This window comes from Danaus plexippus, assembly GCF_018135715.1.
Source record: "Danaus plexippus chromosome 9 unlocalized genomic scaffold, MEX_DaPlex mxdp_24, whole genome shotgun sequence".
Lineage (NCBI taxonomy): Eukaryota > Metazoa > Arthropoda > Insecta > Lepidoptera > Nymphalidae > Danaus > Danaus plexippus.
The window spans coordinates 317,541-335,729 of record NW_026869847.1 but is presented as its reverse complement, the minus strand read 5'-3'; the positions used below and the strand labels follow the sequence as shown (position 1 = coordinate 335,729).

The following is an 18,189-nucleotide window of genomic DNA, read 5'->3' as shown; positions in this document are numbered from 1 at the left end:
TATTGACAATGGACAGAAGTATTGAATGGGGACAATGGATTTTCTGCGATGTTGAGTGTTGACATGTTTCCCTCGAGATGCATATATATTACTATACTAATGTGAAGAAGTATTAGATAGAAAAATATTTACATGACACTGGTATGTATAGTATTGTTATATCCATTAAAAATATTTGTATCTTAAAACGATATAGAGGTGTCTGGTTGACGTTAAACCGCAGGAATGTTTTATTTTATTAATCGTATTGTTATATATAACACTTGTTCAGAGACAACTCGGAATAACAAAAGGTGCCGGGTAAAAGTTAGCTTAAACAAAAAATATTTGAATAACTACCTTAACAAACATATACTGACACATTAAGACAGGGCGACTCACAATACGCTAAAATATACTTTATTCCGAAACAAAACGTCTCATTTGCAGAAGAGACTTCATTATTTAATCAAACATTTTAATTAGTTTATAAAGAGCCTTAATTTGTATAATATATGGATAAGTAACGAAAATTAGTGAATAAAGTTTATATTCATGATATAAGTGGTGTTATTAGGTGTATCAGCAAGCAACAGTACGTGGAGTGTAACAGGAGTAGGTCGGGTATGAGACACCCGACCCTGAACACTACACGGGTCAACGTGACACCATCACACGAGCGATCAGGATTGATATGAGATCACGTTATCAGGGCCCGAACGAACCTATACTGTAGTTTATTATTAATCGATTGATATCGATGTATCGGTAACAACATCTTATGGTTTATTTCAATTGTATGGTAATTTTCTTTGTTATAACTAAACCGTGTATCAAGAGCCCCCGGCAGTATGAATGTTTTCTATGCTGTACTGTGTTTATTTATCAAGTTAATAGAAGTAAAGGCCACCAGAGACCATGAACTGAAGGTGGACTCCATCACGAATATAACATCAGGTCACCACGAGTACATTATACAAACAACAGTTCGCAGTCGCACGTCTCTGTGTCAACAGTTTTCTACAACAGAATCGAGTTCAAATTCATGGACATTAGAAGTGAATTGGCTTATAAACAACAAGTAGAGTATTCCTCGTACGACAACACAACAAAATGGGAGGTGAATTTCAACATTCATATTACATAATAGCTGTGCCCGCGACTTTGTTCGCGTAGTAAAAGGATCTTAATACAAAATTTCCTCGTACAAGTTCACGCTGTGTACGTGAACGCACAGTAAGTAACAACGATCTAATCGTGTATTGCTAACCACCGATAAGGCCTAGGAATAACGGGCGTAAGTATGTTGGTAATTCGTATGTACCTATAAGTATTTCTTTAGTTTTCGGGACGATTACAGCTTGACCCCGTAGGTGGACGCTGCTATGGTATGAAAGCTATTAAACGGCTGGGCTGATTTGGTTGAAATTTTATCTATATAAGTAGCAGTTTTGAGTTAGTCCTAAATGCTATTACTATTAGACCCGGTAGGTGACACTGTTGTCGGCATGGTCTCAAAATATAAATTTGTTTACTTCGCTGTGGTGTCAATCGATTTTTAATTCCTGTTAAATACAATAAAAAATTGCATCTTTTGTAAAATTTTAACCACCTTGTATATGGTTTAATTATTTAGTATAATTATTTGGTATATGCATTTACTTAGCTTTCGGGATGATTACAACTGATTCCGGTAGGTGGCGCTGCCATTGGTATAAAAACTTTAAACCACTGGGCCGATTGAATTGAATTTTTCCTCGGAAATTGGTACATTAATTAAATACAACATGTCATTATTAAAGCCATTAAGTGTTCAATGCAAGTAACTCTACATAAGTTTGCTTCAAAGTATGTAGTTTAAAAATATTCCTATGGGAATGAGGCATTTTCGAGCGGTAAAAGGTACCCTAAATGTTGCCACCGGTGATCAGCAACCCCCATATAACATTTTATTGAAATCCGTCCAGTATTTTTAAGTTATAAGTGTACAACAGACGTATAGACAGACAGACAGACAAAAATTTCAAAAATCATATTTTTATCATCTGTTTCTTCTATGAATACCCCTATAGGGATTTGTTCTCATTTATTTTCAATGTACAAAATTGACTCCGTATACGATTTCGTTATATGTATAGATAGTGTAAGCGTGTCCGTGTATATCGAGTGGTTTATCGTAGTTCGTAATTTTTAACGTTCCACCTGCGTCTGGGAGGGATACTAAATGGGTCAAATGTTACGGTCTATAACAACGAACGCTGTTTTATGATCGTTTGTTGCACATTACGTGATTGATCGTATTGTGTTCACGACGACGGACATTACAAGTGGCGAAGGTTGCGCATCAAAATGTTTAATTTGTCGTCTGTTATGTAACATTGGTTTGATGAAACTTCAAAAATGAAATACATATTAATATATTTGACATGTATCTATAATCTGTTCTTCTATTATAACCTCGTTATACTCTCAGGTGTCACCACATCGTTATGACGTCAATGAACACGTCCGAATTGTTTTCAGTAACTTAATTAAATAAATCCATTAACAAAGAAAACGCTGACGTATCGGCTCATACAACACAGCTTGTAATGGATAGTCGAATTATTAAAATTCATTAAATATAATATTAAAAAAGTAGTATCAAAAATATTTAAAATAAAATATGTACATCAAATTTAACATTTAGATCCCCTTTGAAATTAATACTGTGAAATACTTTGAAATTAATACATTTTACACTAAGTAAAAATAATTCAGCAGTATGTGTATGTTTGTCTATCTGTTCGTTCTATATTATGACCGCAGCCATTTCCATTCCCTACTCACCTGAGTGTTCGACCGTCACATGGCATCACTGACCTACCTCAAGTGACGTCACAACACATGAAGGAATCAAAAAACATCTGTTCGTCGTTACAGATCGTGAATGCCGCCTTATTATTAGTGTCATGAAAATAAAGCCAGTGTAGGAAGGGTGTATAAGTTGTTTGAGGTATGACTATATAATTTTATATACACATATATGTGTATTGTGTATATATATAAAGCACGTTGTTCGCCGAATCTGTTCGATATATAACAGCGTCGTTTGGACTCGATCCAAATAAAACCATCCAGCTAACATTATATTATGTACCCGTTAGAACCGCGGCTGGAATTTGCCTAATACGATTACGGAACTGTTAGCTCTATGTAAACTCACTGCAAATAGGACATGGAAATATTTGCATACCTTCAAATAGAACATTGTTCATTACTCTACTTGTATCACATTAAAGAAGGGCATGATTTGCAATAATAAACTAACAACATACAAAAAAATAATAAAAAAAATATCGTCATACATTCTTTAGATTAGAATAATGACAAATTAGATATTATTTTAAAATGAGCAGATACTTAAAATAGATAAAACAGTGTTGAATTACACAGAGTGATAGCGGGAACAACCGGGTTTCATAGATTAGAAGGAAATAGCTGTATGAAGAATGTACCTACTTACTAATATATATTCATAAAAATATGAGACATTAAAAGATAATCGGAATCATTCCCTTCTCATTCAACACATAATTAATGACATAACAAACTGAACAATAGTTATAAAGTCATAAATACTGTACAAACAGCTTGGTTTAACAGCCTCAAGGATAAAGCAACTATGAGGCTGACAAAAAAAGCAAACTTCTCGGAAAGCCGAGTGACAGAAATACACAGATAAGTCATTGTTAGTCGATGGCTGAGAAGGGCGGACGAGGAGCGGGTCACGTACAGGGGCGCTGGCCGCTTCAAACGCACAGCCCTATCATTTGTCACGACCCTCCCCCCGACGTGCCCGGCGGGCCACAATAGATGCTGTCTGACTGTCCGGGGATGTTACACGCTCCTGATGATTAATTAACGTCTCCAGCTTTTACCGGGCTCTTGCTTCCTATGTCCTGTACAGTGAACTGTGAGGGAGCCGATTTGTTAAACAGATATATTGTTGTATCATCGGTAGCTGTTAATCTGCATGATACTTTTATCGTGAGAGACGACACACTTTATTTATAATCATCATTAGACTGAGGATCTCCAGAGTCTGTGGGTATCAAGAATAGTACAAGTTAATCATTAGTAAGATCAATCGAACCTTATTAATACACCCACGAGACTACCGGCGCGTCTTTCAGTTGCAGTATGAAAGGAAATAGAGTAGGACTGAGATTGATTCAGAGAAATAAGTTCTTAATATAATAAGACTTCTTTGACTAAAGTCGTGTTACAAATATAAGTAGAAAAAGTAGACTGATATTAATGACGCAGTATCCTCCGAGACGTTTTTAGATCACAGGAAACATGACATAATATACGATCCGTGTAAATTATGCTGGAACATATGAACCAAAAACTAAAACTAATATTTTTATCTAGAAGCGACCACACCGGGCTGGTTGGTCATCACAGATCAGACAAGAGGCCTATTCTAGAATTACAGAAAGGTTTTGTACGTCGATATAACTTTTTTCAGATAAGAAACCCTGATACAGGTTGTAATGATAATAACAATCACTTAAATACAATAATATTTAAACTGAATCTGTTATTATAATTTTAACATAAAGGTCCATACTAGCTGCACAAGTGTATTTTGTTCGCCCATGATGGTATATGTAATTAATACTGTTTGTTACTCCCGATTTCCTCGTTTTCTAATCAACTACCGATCCGATAATGACTCAAATGAAGGAGAAACCACCAACGGATTTAATATAGTGTTTCTGTTCTTTGAAACAATAACGTATTTCTCTTGTGACATGATCTAAGCTCTAGGTATAGGAAGGTATGTTTATTGACTCCTAAATAACAAGAAACGGATTTCAGCGAGCCTTCAGGCTACGCCGAGAACATAATAGAAATACTATAAAATAAAAAAGGAAGGCTTCTACGAATGCTCAATATATTATGTATGGAATGACTGGGCCAGTGTGCAACTACATAAACATATAAATACCTACGTGTTCCTTTGCGTAAAGGCTTTGCAAAAATATCTATACTATTCAAAAAGATACGATATTAATAACATATTGACACATATTCAATATTAATATGCGTCTTAGCAGAACTTAACGCTAACTTGCATTTTCTATCAGATAAACATAAGGATGTTGACTGAAGAGGAAGAAAAAAGTAACAAAATAAATAAATGACAAACTATATATATAAATAAAAAATGAAGCTTAAAAGGATACTTTGATTTTATAAACAACCTTGATACAGTGTAAATGAGTTTGTTTTTTAGTAATCTGATATGTTCGTGTACAGAGTGTATATAAACAGTTGACGTACAACGCACCGTAAAGTAGTTAGTTGGTCATTCATTTTCCAACATTATTATTAATATGTTGTGACAGCTGAGTTGTCTGACGCACACGTACACACGTACATACATACATACGTTTTAGTCCTCGGAGTCGGCGCCGGCGCTCAGCGGACTCGTCATTATTATCAGCAAAAAATGTACTCTAACAAGTGTTGGCACGATGACACGATACTATTAAAATACTATACAAAACAATTACAACTGCCAAACGATTTTTACATCAGATTTAAAATATATTCCATGTACCGCCATCGTTTAATAGTAGATAAAAATAAATGTGAATTCTAGAGCGCGTAATATGGTATTGGAAGAACGCATAAACCTCTATAATGGACCCGTTTTAGAAAACACTTAAGTGCAATAAACATAAATGTTTATTATAAACTTAAAAAAACTCCTTATGAGCCAGCCTTCACGATGACGCAGTAGCACGTGCTGTAAGACGGCAAAGAATGAATTAAAACCGTATGAATCAGAGAGGGTCGGATGATTCACGTGTGACGTGCCAGGGCATTGGAAACCTTATGGTCATGGAGTAAGGAAAGTTATAATATAAATCATCAGACACGCGTGGAAAAAAACTTCGGCGACGAGATTGTGAGCAGACTACTTAAAGCAAACTGTTAAACAATGACATCACGAAACACGACAATTACTGTGGCGTTGAAAAAAGTCTATCGTTATTAATTGATAGCGAATATCTTTATCAGAATCTCAGATAAACAAACAATATGATTATTTCAATGAGGATGTGGTTAGGGCGAAATATTTACCTCTTGAGGATTACAGTATTGTCAGTTTTTTTTTGTTAAAATTTCATATAAATTCATTCAAATGCATAGGTTATGTTTAAACCGGAGCAGATCCTGAGACAAACCAGTTACCTGGGTGTATAAAATACAAAAATATATGTTTAAAAAATGTTTAAGTTCTGTGAAATAAATAACGTCATCGATCAATCTATTTAGTATTTATATAATAAAACTTTATTCGCAAACTTGTACATGAGCACATGTTCCCCGGACGAAGATCACGGATGTAAAGATCTCCCAAACAAACTTTAGTAAAACATCCAATACGCACTTGTATCCGTAAACTTACCCAAAAATAAAAAATAAACTGTTTGAAAATTTATGTAATTTTTTTTTTATTTAGTCTTAAATACACTCTTACCTAGAAAATGGAAAGGCGTCGATTGGAATAATGTTAATACATAAAATCAGGTATAGTTGTAATTTCATTAATAATTTATTTTTAAAATATGCAATGTTTAACAATTTCTGTATATATATTTTAAAACCACTTCATTACAGAGTCTTGACCCCGGCCTTAAACAGTCACTACTATTCAGCGCAGAAAAAATATTATTAATCGTGAACAGAGATCAAATGATGGCCGTCCTAATTTGTTAGAAGTCTTATTGGTTATTGGCGGGCGCCCCTTACTTAGCTTCGTTAATTAATAGCAAGTATTAAAAATGCGACATTTTAGGACGACGAGTGTATGTTTTGTCGCTCTTTCAAGAAAAATAAACTGAATGGAATTTGGTAAAACTTACCAATATTTGTAGCTTAGACATCGGAATTACATAAATGCTATAATAATTAATCACTCCATCCGTATAGTTTGCAAACACATGTTGACAGTTGTATGAAGTCCAGTCAAAGAGTCTGTCTCAACATAAGAAGTGACTAGATGTGGCTTATGGTTGGTTAACATACATAGATCTATTATAGTAATCGTTATTATTTCTCTCGAGAAAATATTGACGACAACGCGAACGAAGCCATGGACAGAAAGAAGAAAGACCGGCAACGCCGTCAACGAGTGTTCATGGGCGGCGATGAGCACTTACCATCAGGTGGCTAGCCTGCTCGTTTGCCTCCTATCATTAAAAAAAAAGAATGAAGTTAATGCTATATATATATGAACGATGAATATAACTGGTCGAGCTTGGGCAAAAGTTACGTTTAATTGAGTGTATAAAATTCATAATTATTATAATATTAATTGAGTAAAGCCTTCATACAAATTTTTATTTAAATAATCCGTGTATGATTTTTATTCAAGACTACCTTGTTTTATCTCAAGTCCGTTCGCCGCGAGAGCTTATCGGCTTCAGTAAAACGCGTTGGCACTTACACGACGGAATTCTACACTTAACGTTATATAGAAGTAATGCAATAAATTATGAAAACTTTATGGTATAATAATGTATAATAGTTGACAAAACTTTGTGAACTATTCCCCGCTCGGTCGTCGGGCCAGACGTGATAAAAACACATATCAGAAGCGAACTTACGTACTCGCTCATTGTAAGAGACCATAAATCACTCTCTGTATTCTTAGATGTTCTTTGTTGCTGTGCAATTTTTCTGGCACATAAATCTCATTTCAGAGCTTTATCGACGATGAGATCCGATAAACTATGTACATAACAATAATCCAGACCACAATGCCGGCGTGGGCGCTGTGGGCGCCGTGGGCGCGCCTCTAGTCCCGACGGTAATAACATAATAAATTTAAAAACCCGTTGAGAAAGTTCTCTGCGTACTGCCTGCTCTGTACTCTCTGTTGCAATTTATTTGCTCTTCGTTAACGAACCACGACACGAAAAGTATTTATGACGTGTTCCATATCAAATATTTTTATAACAAATGTTACCAGAGAATGAATTTTGAGGGTAGAATTTCATTATACTGTCTGCTCTCGGACACATGGATATAAAAAATTCTTTAAATACGGAAACTCAGTATCAGTGTGTCAATATATAATTTATTTATCCTCGTAACAACAATTCTATTATCTCAAGGATTCCCGCTAAGCGGTTTAATTCTAGGAATGCGTCTACTAAAGGACTCTCCAAAGGTTCATTATCCTAATGAGGTAAGACGATGAATTCCTTCGGCTGCCGACGGATAATGGTGTTATGTGAAACGCTTCAATGCGCACAATAAAATGGTTGATATGTTTATTGTAGGCACTACACGAAACACGGTGTTGTACATGCCCATGAGACCCAGTTGTATTTGCAATATTTATTCATTATAACAATGGCATAACATTGCCATGGTATTATTACAGTAATCATGCGGTTATCAAAAAGCCACAATAATGGAGGCAATAAGCTCGCTCGCAGTCGCAACGAGTCGTTTACACGAAATTCAATGTGGCAAAAACGGAAAGTGAGAAGCTGCATTACGGTTTTAGTTTAGCAGCCGCCAGCTCGTCCGCATCCTACGAGACAAACGACGGGAGAAATTTATAGTTGGCTCGGAGTTGATCTGTTAGGGATCGTGTTGCTGGGGGCAAAGTACGAATCACTTAAACCGGGTTTACTATACACAGTACACGTACACAGAGATAGAATGCTCACGGCAGCCGCGGAATATTCACTTTCAAAAATCGCATTGGAAACACTTAAAATGTCACTTCACGATTACTCCAATAAAATATATAATGTTATTTGTGTAACCTTTCAAGAGAAATGTGCACTTGAAGATTGAATACAGCTTTTTATGTATGTGGAGTTAATTATATATGTGTGTTGACTCGTTAATGTAAAAAAAACATTGGTGCTTTACATTTCCGTTAAATTAATTAAAACATAAAAATAATGAGAAATATATATATGTACTTCCTAATGAGCATGTTCTTTCATTTCTAAGTGTTATTCAGAATTTGTACAACATGCTAGGAAAACAACCTTGGTTTTCTTTACTTTTACAGAAAAAACAAGACGGAGGCTTAAAATATGAAAATATCGTTCAGTGACGTGTGAGCTAGATCAAGTGACATCATTATAATAACAAAAGCAAACTACTGCAATTTAATCAAAATGGTCCTGGGAGACTTAGGAGGCTTAACTTATAAGCAGACGGGCGTTTTTATAATATATTTATCTGTCTCTTACAGCTCAATGGATACATTAAATGTCAAGTGTCTTAATGGTATGAAACTATCAAAACAAACTAATAAAGAAAAAATATTAGCGACAACTTCACTTGTCACTACTTACTTTAATAAAATCGTGTATTTATTGGATTTTTATTTCTATAAGATAAAATTAACTATTAACTATTATCTCTCATAATTTAATATTCTAATCAAACTCTCGTTTCATCAACTTTGTGCATGTATTTTTATTATGTTGTATTACATAGTCCGATGATTCCTTGATTCGTCTGAATAATCTAATGCATTCTAATGTATTGACCGTTAGCACTTTATCAAAACATCCAAGTACAGAATACTAACGTAAATAATATATTCTTGAAGCCAGATGTGGTATACCGATAGTACAAAATAATTGAAACAGCACTCGAGAGATAGGAAACGAGATGTCGATAAAGAGAATGGAACATTTATAATAAATCGAAAGCTGATTAGAAACAGCGACTGCAGGGAAATAACACATACATACATATTGGACAGTCGCTATTCATCTACAGTGAGCTATAACAAAATATGTCGGATTATATGGACACTGATTGATGTATGTTAAACTCTGTGATACCTATTATAAACCGTCACGCGAAGCCGATGTTATTAGTACATTGCTTTATGGTAATACTCGTCACATACACCCGCGACGCCTTCGACTTTAAGTCTTAGCGTCTCCGTCGTGTGGTCTAATGCAGCGTGTCGTCACCGTATCTCTGCTATAATCCACCGTCATAGCCCTTGTTAGGAGCGTATTGTGCGCCGTGAGAGGTCGGCCCCCGCCCTACTGGCTGAGTCATCGCCTTTCTCTCGTCTGCCGGCCGTCTGATCGTCTGGCTGCCTGGCTGCCTGGAGGTCTGGTGGCCTCAGATGCGGTAACACTTTCACATTGCCATTGTATTTATAGAACCCTATAATGCCTTTGGTATTTTTATCTTAACGGATGCGTTCACTGAACGCGACGAGGAATGCGACGTGTTGACGAACTGAACGATATTTTTTCTTCTAATTCGAGTAAACGATCTGTGTTTCAAGACATTACACGAGAATTGCATTAAGGAATCAGCTCTCGGATTTATAAATCTTTTACGTAAAGGTCATTAATTTTTATATATAGATAATTTTTTTTAAGGTGAAAAATTAAAAATAAAATGACAGCCGAATGAATGCATTATTATTTTGTTTTGTTTTGTCTTAATTCGAGGAAATTATTAAAGCGAACAAGTCTCCAGATCTGCTACACAATGGTTGTACTTTATAAAAGGTATTTTTTTATTTATACCAGAGTTCCTCTAACGAGATGTCGTTTGCGGATTCGTTTAATAAACTCGTCATAGTGAACTGCTGTGAGTTGAACGCCCTACTAATGTTACATTACAGTGATCATATATTTTATTCATTATAAATGTTTAAGACTGTTTACTCTTACCTTACGATACGACCTGGAACAAACACTACTACATTTAAACCGCACTGTAACTTTCATATCCAGTAACGAATGCGTCATTAATATTATAATTATTTATATATGATTAGGTACTCCTAACGTTAGAAGTAATGGAATTCATCTCTTAAAAACAATATCATTTGGTAACGCGCCTCTCATTAGTGAATCATACGTATCAGTGTAGAAGTTTCCGACGAGTTTGAATCAGACCGGTTCGATGAATACGAAAATAATACGGGGAATTAATAGATTTAGGAAATTAGCATTGATTGTGTAAGAGATTAATGCCGCGACCTTGAGGGACGAGATCAGGATCCAGGTGGACCGAACGACTCTATAAACACATCAATATATTGAACTGAGGAATGTTTTAATACAATTATACGATATAAATGTACTAGTGTCGGCTCGTTTAATTTGATTTTAGCATGTTATGTGGCAACAAGGATCAATGTACCCCGGAGCGTGCCGGACTTGTCCAGACAAGTTTTAGTTAACAATATTGAAATACTTAACTCAATGTTCACACTATATTGTATATAAACACACACACACACACACACACATAATAAAACATAGCTAATATACTGAGTTAACTTTTTAAAATGGTTTCGTTTTACAATTTATCACTCTACTCTTATGTTATAATTATAGTAGTCAGCGGTAATTACGTCGGGTATGAAGGAGAATAAATCACAGCTCCGCTCCTGTAATGAGTATCAGGTTAATAGAGATGTCACCCTAGATTTTAAAACAGAGACACTCGACACTTTATATCTAACTATGTAACCGAGTTAATTATTAATAAGGTAATTTCGCTATATTTGTTGCAATGTCCGTACGACGGTTCTTCAGGAATGTATAAATGAATTTTGTGATTCCATGGTTTCCTCTAGCTCCTACGCATTAACTGGTAGTTACAGGTGTCGGTCAGGGTTGATGAGTGTTCGGGACTGTCATTGCCTTTGCAGAAAACACGACGCTCGAGACCAACCCCGCAACTATACATACATGAAGAAATGTGAAAGAATGAAGGATGATGAATGTTACTGACACGTCGTAAAAGAAAGCATTGATATAGAAGAAAGACAGTGGTAAGAACTCAGAGCTGATGTGAAAAATGATTTTAGCATTATCATACGAATTCATTTACAATAAGTATTTCAAATTGACTTGGAGTGAAGCGATTATACACGCATCTCTTTAATTAAACATGTTTAACAAACAAGTAACACCCCTAATATACAAATTCTTTTTCTAAGACTAAAACTTTGTGATTTAAATATATTAATATATTAAAATTTTCATGAGGCCAATACTCATAATATTTTAATAATGTCATCACAACAACATCAAACATAGCTCCAACAGAATAAATCTCCAACCTATAACTTAATAATAATTCAAGTTTCCAACAATGAGAAGCTTTCACCGCGCCATAAAAGCGCTGCTGCAAAAAGGCTAATGTAAATCTCAGCTAGGCTTTCTTTCGACAACATCATCATACAGGGATTTTATAAATTTACTTTCGCGGTACGAGACGCAGACTGTTATAGTGACCCAGTCAGTGCACGATTTTAATAATTATCACTCAAGTTACACGAATATAACACTAATGACATCCGCGTAAGGTTAAAAATCATAGAAGTCAACACAGCGCAAAAAAACTCGCACGATTGATGATGAATAGATTGGCTGGAACAAAAACTTGACAGTCAGAAAGTGGTCGCAGATTATATATTAGACACGACCAAAAAAAAAAAACTATAGAACTATTAGATTTGAAAAATATAAAATTTAACACTCGTCCAAAAACGACGAGGAACATGAGTTGGATGACTGACAGACATACAGACGACGTATTGATTTCATAATAAACAATTACAAGTTTGGAACGAACAGTAAGACACAGGAGATAAATCACCAGGAGCACTCGAACAAGCAAGTACATACATTAGTTATATCATTAAGACATCGAAACTGGTCTAAATTGATGTAACAATGTAATATCATGAGAGGAAAGATAATTTTGTTGGTCGTTTTACATTCAAACAACAAAAGCAAAACTAATGGTTCCTGGGTGGTCGTACAGAATATACATATACTGTAATGTATTTCCAATCTCATTTATATTTAAAGACATCTATTATTAGATAAATCCGTAATGACTTAAATAATTCTCAATTTGCATGTCGAGTGACATTAAACGAATTGGAATCTATAGATAGTACTGTGGTTGTTTGTTTCGCATGTCTGAGCCGCTCCTTACAAATAACGGCTCTTCACTAATTTATTAAACGACGAATGATGTCGTATTTATTTGAAAATATATTACAGTGATTACTCATAACAAGTGACAGATCGTTTTTGTTTCAACTGGTTTGTGATGTTTGCATTGCTAATTTACATAGACGGAGGTCGTCTGAGCCTCGTCGCGATATTCTTCTAGAGAAAAAATATCTAGAAGCGAACAAATCGACCTGACCTTGGGCGAAGGTCACGTGGGGCTGGACAGTTGACAGTCGGCAGATGAGGTCGCGGTACTGACACGGATCAATCAGCGTGCGACTCCACTCCGAGTCGTGTCATATATACAACGTGTTATGTCTTCATACAACGTGGACTCTCTTAATGTGGTGATACTTATAAAGAATAAAAGCTTCTAGGACAATCACAGACAGATGAAGACCGAATTAACGGTGACTCTACACAAGGTATCGCAATGAATAGTGTCATTATAATAAATGTAATACGCGAAAGTGGTAACTCACACGACATGAAACGTGTAACTTTCGTTCCACACTTGAAGTTGTTCGATATTCACTATAATTATACTGTAATCACTGATTATAACTTGTTAGCTTTTCCAATAAACACTCCGCAGAGTACAAATGTATCTTCGTTTCTCAATCGTTCATACACCATCGTAAAAATCAACAACGTGTAGTATCTATAGGTCAGAGATATCAGACCGCGATGTAAACGAGATAATGTGTCATCAGTACAAGTAACAGTACTATTACTATCATACTAGCCGCTGCATGCGACTTCATGTGAATTATTTGACATGTTAATGTAACTAAAAACGTAGTACTTGAAATAAATTGTCTCTTAAAACTTTAATAACTGTATATAGGATTTCATTTTTGCTAGGGAGCCCGTGTCCGAGACGTAAAACTTCATTGAATTCCATCCAGTGATGAGCAAACTACCTCTGAGGGTGATACCTGGGGACCTCTGCGGAGAGATAATATGAAAGCGTAATATAACATGTACATATATTTAGAAGACAGCAGTTATAATATTACTTAGCTATATGTAAATATTTTTGATTTTCTAAGTGCCTACCCCAGAAAGGCGAATTTTTATGTTTTATACAACACAATGGTTATGAGCTGAAATCTGAAGTATAAGGATCAAACAAAGGCTAGGCAGAAAAAAAAAATTGAATTTAGTAAATTGATTTTTTAAAAAAGGTATTTCGAAAAGTATCCAATCTGCATCTCCTGGTCCTAAACGAACGCATTGTCAGTCAAATCTGTCCAGCCGTTCGCGAGTTATAAACACGACTTTCTTTCATGCATGCAGGTTCCGTTACTATGCATAATATATAGGATCATTAATCGTTAAAGAACATTCAGATTTTCCTGAAGATTATTATTAGAACTATTTACTTTTAATTCTTCCAGTCAATGTATAGAAAAAATATTGTTTTATTAATTTATAATTTATTTAAGATTTCTCATAATGAACTCAGAGTAAATAACCCAACATGTAATGAATACTGTACATATTTTTTGAATGGTTCAAATTATTATCAAATGACTTCTATTTCCTACACCGAATAGTAAAATAAAAAAAAAATCATTGTTCTACATAAGGCAAGTACTAGCACAATGAGTTATGGACAAGCTATTTTTATTCAATACTCAAAATTGACAAGTGGCAAATGAATACCAAGTGTTCCGCATTTGTTTGTATCAGACGACTCCGTTTGGTGTTGATACCAGACTCGTTTCTGTAAACAGGCTTTCGCTGGAAACGCTACTGCCGGTTGCTGAAAGACAAATACTAACAAACCTTGACAACTGCAGGTTCTAATTTAAACTAACTGCCCAACAAATGTTCAGGTCGTCAGTGAGATATGTCTCAAGAAAAAATCAATCTCTAAGAAAATTTCCGAAAGGGCTGAAATCCAGCGCTCCGGCTTCGCAGCTTTCCGGATATCTGGTGTCCGGTATCCTGCCAAAACACTACGTTACATGTCTTATTAACACACGTATCCTGTAATATCTGTTAGGTTTGTTATAATGTGAGGAATTATTGTAATCTGTTCGATCATAATCGACACTTCCTTCTATTTTAATTACTTAGCGATAAATGTTAACGTTCCGATAGGCAAAGGCATAACTCATATTACTCACGGCTGTTTACTGAACATAAAACGTCGGTATAAACATCGATATCCCGTCGTGATGTTCAACTCGGTCGTATCGATTAGCCATATCGATTATCGTAATGAAAAATGACCGGAGGCCTAGAAAGTGACAGTGTTTTTGGTTGCGCAAGCGCCGAATAGTACGGTCAGTGACCGGCGGGGCGCGGCGGGGAAAGTCGCGGCGAGCAATGAGTGTTTAATTACCTCTCATCTACGAGAGAATAGCTCGCTCTAGACAGATAGTACAATTCACTTCGTAATTATATTATAGTTTGGAAAAAATATTTTTTTTATACTAAAATCAAATTCTTTTTATATTGCCATTCTCGCTGTTGTCCCCACCTCGGACGAGGGAATGGGTTCAACATACACTAATTTATTTTAAATAAGGAAAGTTTTTAACATTGAATATTGTGAATACCTCAGGTATTTCGTATTTTCACTGATTGTTATATTTATGTTTTAAATAAAAAAAATGATTTTTACAAATTCTTTGATGTTTTGTTGTTATTTTTTATTAAATCCTTACATTTTCAGGTACTGTTACCTTTATGTGGGCATGTACAGAGACAATCTAATAACAAACATTTGAAAAGAATGTCGTCTTCCATCGAATGACACTCTCCATGATGACCAAATCAAACAATACCTATGAAATTCAAAAAATAAGACTGACCGAGGTGAAAGTCTAAATAAAGAGTCTATAATATAATTAATGTAATTAAAAAGTATTATACAAAAAACATGATACCTAATGTACTATTCATTAATAAATAGAATTAGTGATCTTTAATATCCGTTGTTATTTGACATGATAGTTAAATAAATTCAAACACCGCTAGCAGGTAAATAGTTCCAAACGACTACAGCGACAACATATCATTCAGTTATATGACAAAATACATATATAACCAAACACAATTAAAACAGATAAGAGCCATCAAGAAGCCTAAAAATCTAACAGCAAGATAAGTTGTATTCTAAAATATATTTATTACTCTTAATGCATTAAATAAGGACAAATAAAAAAATCGGCTACTGAAGTAATTTCATATAAAAATTATTTAGAATTATTATTCCCCAAACATTATAAGAGATAATTATTCTTTACTTATATACAAAAAAATATTAGCAAACGCAATTTAAATTTCCAAAAATATATTATCTTCATTGAAAACAATCAGTTGTTGTACCTTTCATACAGACGAGTAGTAATAGAGTAGAACCTTGAATGTCGAAAATAATTCTTATTCCTTGACCTAATGACAGAAATATTATGAATTATGAAATGTGTGAAAAACAAGCTGATGCTTTTACTTCACAGGTATTGTAAAGACAAAACTGGACTCGTCTTAAAGTTCAGTTGTAGTGAAATGTAGGAAATAAATTGTTTGTGTAGTAAATCCGAAAAATAGTAGTTTTACTTAAATGACTCGCCAAAGTCTTTGATCTCATTATGTTTAGTAGGAGTCTGTGTTATCAACTAGTAAATATTTAAAACCACATTTCATTTATTATAAGTAACTTATAAATTCGACGACTTTGAAATGTGAGACAGATAATATGTTTGCGATTTGGTTTAAATGGGTCACAAATAAAGGATTTCCTATATTTAAAAATAAGGAACTGTTTGTTGTGTTACCGAGTCAGAATAATGGCACGTCTATTAGACTTGGATGAATTTTTACAATACCCAACTTTCCCAATATATCTCTAACTCTTTACTAAATAAGAGTGGAAATATTAGAGAAGTATTGAAATAAAAATATATGGAATGAGTAATATATTTGCTATCTATTCACTGAATGATAATTTGTTTATGATGTTACTTTCAAGCCAAACAAATATAAGAATGCTGTGAAGTTTACTTTTACCTTGGGGACTAAACACGGAAATTAATAATGAGATTAGGAAATAATCTCTTTTTTAATATAGTTTAGTATAATGACATTCACAATAAAGGCCCTCCAACAAATATAAATAAGCTCAGTTGACTTATAAATGCTAACCTCTGAAATAATTTGTTATCTTTTATATTATATGTACACCAGGACTATACATTATACGTTCGTAAAAATTAAAAGTTCCTCAAAATCATATGTACAAGACATACAACATAAAAAAGTATTTTGTTAAAACATATTTAAAATAATAATTTTGTTCTCAATACAGAAAATATTCAGTAAAGGAAAATTCAAAGATAGCTCTTAACATCGCATTGATTACAAAACAATCTTATTTTTTACCTTAACTAACCTTGTAAATCAGCTGATGACAGACTACTGTCCTACATTTAAATTATTGTGAACTATTGTTAAATGACTCGCAACACGCTTACCTCTTCACGACGTTTCAACCAACGGCCGCAGGGACTTTCTTCTAGGATTTCGCTTTCATCCTCAGAGTCCTCACCGCTTTCCCTGGGCGACTTGCGCTCTTTGTCGATGCTCCTACCTCCCGACATAACACCGATTTTTAAACACCACAGCAACAACGCAACACCGCACAGTCAACTGATATTTCACAGATGTTTTCCCGAAGAAAACACTAGGAAATATTTTCAGAAAACACTTTTTCTTGTAACCATAACCAAGGTTGCAAGACTGTAATATGTCACTAACGTTTCATCCCAAACCATTATTCATTACACAGCACAAAATAAAGATATAAATTATTAAACAAATAAAGTTCAAAGATTTCTTTATATAGAGCAATAGAACGCAGTGAGTCTAGCAAGCTTACTCATGATAATTGAAATAAATTGTTCACCGGCGTATCTCTCGACGTATTTCTCTCGGACACAAATATAAAACCATAGACAAATGTTTATTTTTTTTTTGATAGTGACATAGACAACAGACAGTTTTCAATGTCATCTGAAAATAAATTTATTTTATTAATTTTACTTATATGAGATAAAATATACATTAAAATAAATTTCGAAAGATGAGATAGTTTTATAAGGTTTTATAAGTTACGCCATCTAGCGAGATTTGAGGTAGTAAATAATATTCGATG

The 18,189-nt window shown here is 34.4% G+C and overlaps 1 protein-coding gene across 1 annotated transcript in view; it reads right to left on the bottom strand.

Annotated features, from left to right (window-relative positions):
- LOC116767332 (nuclear receptor-binding protein homolog) overlaps positions 1-17,971 on the bottom strand; it is a 33,170-nt gene extending 15,199 nt beyond the window's left edge. The window contains 1 exon segment of the mRNA XM_032657603.2: positions 17,510-17,971. Within this exon segment, the coding sequence (XP_032513494.2) occupies positions 17,510-17,635 (126 nt within the window). The 5' untranslated portion in view covers positions 17,636-17,971.
- Between the last annotated feature and the right edge of the window lie 218 nt (positions 17,972-18,189).